Below are 6520 nucleotides of genomic sequence, written 5' to 3'. Positions count from 1 at the left end.
TTTAAAAGGTGTACAGTTTATTGCCATGACTTAAGTTTAAAATCAGTTTTTAATGAGCTCTCAATCATACATTATGTTTATGGAAGCTTGTTTCCGCCACAGAAAAAGGCGGAATTTCAAGAAAAGTCAGAGTTTATATCACAATTATGTGATTTATAATTCTGAGTTTATATCACACAATTCTGACTTTATAACAAACAATTGTAAGTTTATATCTCGCAATTCTGACTTTATATCAAGCAGTTGTGAGTTTATATCACAATTATGTAAGCTCGCAATTGCAAGAATTTTTTAGAATTGAGATAAAAAGTTACCTTTTTTTTAATTCAGCGGCAGAAACAAGCTTCCATAGTTTATTGCTATGATAACTATAATATCAGTTTTTAATATGAGCTCTTAATCATAAATTACTGATAAAATGTTCTCATTACCAGTGTCCATTTCATAGCAAAATATATTGGAACTATTTTAATGTTTTGTTTAACTATTTAAAAATAAAAATATTAGTCAAAGACAAAGTCGATGAACAACAAAGAAACCCATAACACGTAATAGAATATGTGGCAGGTCTAGTCTGCATTTACATAATGCACACATCTATTTTGACATTATAATTTTCTGTCCCACCCAATGCTGGTTATCAACATGTCAATCAATATAATTTTGGATTCAATCCTGCATTTAAATAAATTAGTCATTCCCAAAACTTTGTGTATACTTGGCAGCATGAAAAACTTTTTTTTTTTTTTTTTTCCAAATTGCAAATTGGTTATATACAGATTTTTCCTTTTTAATCACTGCAGCTGTCAATCACTTAAGTGGAAACTCACTAAGTTCTGCACTGAGTTTCTCAAAAGCATCGTAAGCTTAAGTTGATCGTTGCTCCACTGAAACCAATGGAGCTACGATCAACTTAGGCTTACGATGCTTTTGGGAAACGCTACCCAGGACATTTTACATTTTCTCAAATTTTCCATGTGTTTTCCAGGACTGGAAAGTTTGTCATCATTTTTCCAGGTTTTCCAGGACAAGTGGGAACCCTGATTAAATTAGCATTAAGAAAATAAATGAGACTGTTTGTAAAGAGTAATTTGGTTATTAAATTAATTTTTAAAAGAGGTAAGTTAACTTTGATTCAGATGTTCAGTTTACAACCATATGGAGCAAATTACCCACTGACTTTGATCAACTTTCCCCTATCCTGGGGTAAACTGATTGAACGCCTTGATACAAAACATATTTTTTAGAACTCTTTGTCATATATGTATTCTGAACATTTAAAATGACAGGAAACATCCTAAAATTACTTTACTCTTATTGTACCTAATTTCCTCTTATCTTGAGGACCACATTAGTAAAACACAGCTTATCTTACCCCACTCTCTATACATTTCAATTTTAACAAGTTGATATAATCAGCCAAAGATAAATGTCGACAGAGAAATAAAGGTAAAAATTAAAATGGCAGTAGCAAAACTTGGAATAGATTCCCATCAATTTCCCTCACAGATCTCAAACTTTGACTTTTGACTTGACATTCAGTAACAGTTTTCAATATAAAACATTGAAAGTCAAACAAACGCAAACAAATCGCTCAGGTCTGAATGAATTTTCCTCACATGCTTGCTGCTACTATGCTAACTGTTTATTTCAGCAGGAAAACGCCAGAAAAGACGCACAAGTAGCGCTGTGCCCGATGAAAACAATACAGAAACGAGCATGCATAAAGTGTGTTTGATAATTGAGTAACTTAAATAAGTGAAGTACCGTGAACTGCTCGCTTCACCTCAGAAGACGCTGAATGAATGAAGCAAGGGAGAGAAGGCGCGAGACGTGACGTCATCGGACACCAATAGTTAAAGACGCGCCATACTGTTCACAACGACTAAACATCTATAAACATCAACATAATCACACAGAAATAACTACAAGGATTACGCGCTGCTTATCTTTATTCCATCTTCTGCTGATTGTGCAAAGCTGTGGTTAGATGGAGACATATTTCAGTTTATTTTGTAAAAACCGTGTTGTTTAAAGTTCACGTATAGGCTAATTGTTCTGACTTCATGAAGCCTTGGTGTTAATGGACCATCAAACTGACTAGAACAAACTCTTTGAAATGTATGATACTGAATCAAGGGTGAAAGTGTTTAAAAATGAAAATAATGACATGGCTATTGTCTCCGTGAATACAGTAATAAATGATGGTAACTTTAACCACATTTAACAGTACATTAGCAACATGCTAATGAAACATTTAGAAAGACAGTTTACAAATATCGCTAAAAATATCATGATATCATGGATCATGTCAGTTATTATTGCTTCATCTGCCATTTTTCGCTGTTGTCCTTGCTTGCTTACCTGCATAAAGTCTGTTTATTCGCCTGTGCTGCTCCAGACGTTAATACTGGCTTGTCTAATGCCTTGAACATGGGCTGGTATATGCAAAAGTCGGGGGCGTACATATTAAAGATCCAGACTGTTACGTAACAGTCGGTGTTATGTTGAGATTCGCCTGTTCTTCAGAGGTTTTTTGCACAAATCAAATTTACATAAGAAGGAGGAAACAATGGTGTTTGAGACTCATTGTATGTCATTTCCATGTACAGAACTCTAATTATTTAACTATGCCGAGGAAAAATTAATTTTCAATTCTAGGGCACTTTTAAAACTTTTACTCAAGTAACATTCTAAACAGTGACTTTAACTTGTACCAAAGTCATTTTCTGGTAAGATATTTATACTTTTACTCAAGTATGGTTTTCAAGTACTTTATACACCACTGAATAAGTTAAATAAGTGGTTGTGATGAGTGAAAAATATTTATAGTCTGGCTTGTTACATTTTAGTTAAGTTGAACCACACGGTCAATTTATTTATTTTTCTGCTACAACATATTAGAGACTATGCTGGAAGATTATGCTGCGTTCGCGTCACCTCGTATTTACCGGAATCTTGAGAGAACAACACGTGACAGTATATTCGGAGCTGTTCACGTCCTTGGTCCTTGGACTGGGAATTATTCGTTTCCATGGCACCACTATCAACGCCTAAATGAATCAGTGGTCAGGTGGTACAGCGTAGCTTTCAGAAAACTCCCAGCTTACAAGCTGTAATTACAAGCTCTACGAGGATATTAACTTTTTACAAGCTAGAATCTTGTAACTACAGGAATTACAAAGCTGCGTGAACGCACCTTTAGGTCCGGTCAACTTCTACTGATGAGCATTGCTCCGCCTCCGACGTGAGAGACAAATCGCAGCGTAGATTGTATTTCTTAATGACCCCAGCAACTGCCCTATGCATCTAAATGACAAGACAGTGGGTTTACTGTGGAAAAGGGTCCTGTCATGGTGTGCAACTTTAATTTCCACCCAAATCATGAAAAAAAAGACACTTTTCCGATGACTTCTATGTAAGAAAGTTACCCAATGGTGGAAAAGCTCATAGAGACTGGATTGTTTATTAACAGATTCTGTATTTTGCTTTTGTTGTAAACTGTTTAACAATAGCACAAGTCTGCCTCAGACCAAACTTGCTAATGAGGGCAATAATGATTGGAGACATCTGGCTGCTGTGCTGAAACAACACGAAACATCCCGTGATCACATTACAAGTGCCGCAAAATGGATGGAGACTAAATGAAGGTTAGAGACAATGACATCTATAGACTAGGTACATCAAAGGAAGATAAATCGAGAACAGGCACACTGGCAGAGCAGTTTTATGCGAATTATAGCAGCCATGCAGTACTTGTCCAAACATAATTTGGCATTTCAAGGAACGAATGCTAGGCTTTACGAAGAAAACAATGGGTAAATAGAGATGTTCGGCAAATTTGATCCCACTATGCAGGAACATGTCAGTCGCATCAAAAAATAAAGAAACTCATGCACATTATCTAGGGCTTCAAATTCGAAACGAGATAATTTCGATTGTAGCCACAAATGTCAAAAATGCTATTGTGAGGGCAAAATATTTTTCTGTGCTTCCTCATTGCACACCAGATAAGAACCACCAGGAGCAAATGTCACTGATTCTCCATTTTGTTAATATGACATCATTAGACATGACTGTAAAAGAACACTTCATTGATTTCATCCCAGTAAATGACCAAACTGGAAAGGGACTATCAGGGTCAATATATAATTGAGGGAGTTTTCATGTCCATGAGATTTATCTCGCAAACATGCTTATTAAAATAAAATTTTAAAAGTCTTCAGTGTTCTTCATGATCTTGTCTTTACAAATTCCATAGTTAATTATTATGGAAATAATCATTTATTTATAAAAATTTACTAGATATCCCTAAAATGTCAACTAAATAACCGTCCGAAATGAATTACAACCACAATCTCATTACCTAAAAAAACATTTAAAAAACTTATTTAAAAACAGTTTTAATTATATTATTTACATTAAGTTGAAGTAATTGTGAACAATGTGTCTTTTTGGGCAATATGTCACATTTTCAATAGAAATTGACAAATTGAATATATGTCAGAGAAGTCGCTGTCATCTAAGTTACCCATAGCAAATACACCCCTCAAGGAAGAGTGTGTTTTCCAAATCACATGACCTGCTCCACATGATGTCATTTCCTCCTGAAGAGAAAACTAGCAAGACTCCAAGGTATGTTCTCCCTCCACATTTTCAGTTATTTCACCTAAAGTAGTGCTTAGGGCAAATGTGTACTTATCATATGTCAACAGTGTTACTACAATGAATTCATAAATAACTTTGAATTTCAATTCCACTCAGTTGTACATATAATATTTAGAAGAACCTCTCCGTAAAATGGCATGTGGTGTCTGGTGCTAGGCAACCATTTTGATTTTATCCCTAAAAACAGCAAAAATGTCAACTAGGTTACCAGTCACCTATGTTACTCTGCAAAGGTAGCTTAGTTGACCAAGAGTAACATAGTTGACATTCATGACATGTTCTTATAGTTTTCAGGAGTTCATTTAATATTCTAATTGTACAGTAACTATAAAATACTTTGCAATAAATATTATAAAAGTAAACTTGTTTTCAGGCAAATGCCACGATTATCTGCAGCAGAAAAGCAGCGCCGTTACCGTGCACGGCGAGATGCTGATCCTGCGAAAAGGGAGGCATACTTGGCAAAAGGCCGGCAGAAATGGAGAGAAAAGAGGGAGCAAGGTGCATACTATAAGCCCATATATGAACAGAGTGAGAGGGAAAAACGTGCAAAGAGAAAGGCCTGGAGAAGAGCCCAGGAACAGAGCAGACGCAGAAAGAAACAGGCTTCTGCTATTGTTACCCCACCACTGAGTCCTGACAGCGAGGAACAACCAGTTCCACAACTAGGAAGGTTAGAAGGTTATGTAGTAAGAACCTCAAACAGAACTATGTAGGCAGGCTATGTAGAAAGTACCTTAAACAGAACAATGTCTCATGAAAAAGTACTTGTTAGATTATAATGTTAGATTAAAATGCAAAATTACATGGTGGCATGGTGACAATTAATTTCAAATGCTTTAAATGACACCTGCAATGTTAAAAAATAATTTAAAAATGTCTTCATGTAATTTCAGACAGAGAATACAAGGAAGAAGTACTAGAAGAAGACAGTACCAGAAAATATACATTGAGAATCACAAACTCAAGGAAAAGCTTAAAGCTCAAACAAAAATATCAGACAAATACCGTAAGCGCTATGAACGGCTACTGTGCAGTGTCGACTCTCCTAGGAAAAGAACAAAAAGGATGCTCGGAACAAGTCCAGTCAGTAAGGATGTGCGGAGAACTCTGGTCTATCATCATGCACTTGTGAAAAGCCTCAAACAAAAATTTCAGTGTGCAGCAAAAGAAAAGACCAGGAACCTAATCGGCAGAATCGTATCTGGAAAAATATTGAAAAAATACAGGTTCCAGAAAATCATTCATGACACACTGGGGGTCTCAGCCAAACGATTCTGCAAGAATGTGAACACAAATGGGGACGAAATAGCCTGTTTTGCCAGGAAGAAATACATATCCACACACTCAAAACTGCAAGACCAGGTTGTTGCCTTTTACACCAGGGATGACGTAAGTCGTTCAACAGCAGGTAAAAAGCAGACCATAACAAAGGGAAAAGTAAAAAAGCAGAAGCGGTTTATGACTGACACCATGAAAAACCTCCATAGGATATTCCTGCTGGAAAACGTCTCTAGCAAACTTTCCTATACACTCTTCTGCCGAATGCGCCCATACTGGGTAGTCCATCCAACCATTGCAGACCGAGATATAATGTAGATGTAAGGTGCATGAAAACTTGGAATTTATCGTGGAGAAACTTCATGGACTTAAACTTCTGGAGAGAACAGAGTTGGAATCTCTTGCTGAGGAAACTTGCTGTAATCCAACATTTAAGCCATGCATGTATGCGGAATGCAAGAACTGCAAACTACAAGACCTCAAGATTCAGTCTGGCTATGATGGTCAAACCCAAGTTTCTTATGTGCAGTGGACAACTGAAACTGTCCTCAGAGAGAAGAAAAGTGGTGAC

At 36.3% G+C, this 6520-nt stretch overlaps 1 protein-coding gene across 1 annotated transcript; it reads left to right on the top strand.

Annotated features, from left to right (window-relative positions):
• Window positions 1-4911: 4911 nt before the first annotated feature.
• On the top strand, window positions 4912-6267 carry LOC125251482. Its single transcript, XM_048164837.1, has 2 exons — window positions 4912-5341; window positions 5565-6267. Exons 1-2 carry the CDS (start codon window positions 5046-5048, stop codon window positions 6265-6267), a joined length of 999 nt encoding a protein of 332 aa, XP_048020794.1. The 5' UTR covers window positions 4912-5045.
• Window positions 6268-6520: the final 253 nt, after the last annotated feature.

The sequence above is a fragment of the Megalobrama amblycephala genome, linkage group LG1, assembly GCF_018812025.1.
Source record: "Megalobrama amblycephala isolate DHTTF-2021 linkage group LG1, ASM1881202v1, whole genome shotgun sequence".
Classification (NCBI taxonomy): domain Eukaryota; kingdom Metazoa; phylum Chordata; class Actinopteri; order Cypriniformes; family Xenocyprididae; genus Megalobrama; species Megalobrama amblycephala.
Note: the sequence above shows the minus strand (reverse complement) of the source record. Positions and strands in the feature narration are given on the sequence as shown.

What these genes read in the sequence shown, in the direction of transcription:
- LOC125251482 (XM_048164837.1), top strand. Translation starts at nt 5,046, where the DNA reads ATGCCACGATTATCTGCAGCAGAAAAGCAGCGCCGTTACCGTGCACGG. An exon ending in CCAGTTCCACAACTAGGAAG is followed by an intron (nt 5,342 to 5,564) that starts GTTAGAAGGTTA and finishes ATGTAATTTCAG; the next exon opens with ACAGAGAATACAAGGAAGAA.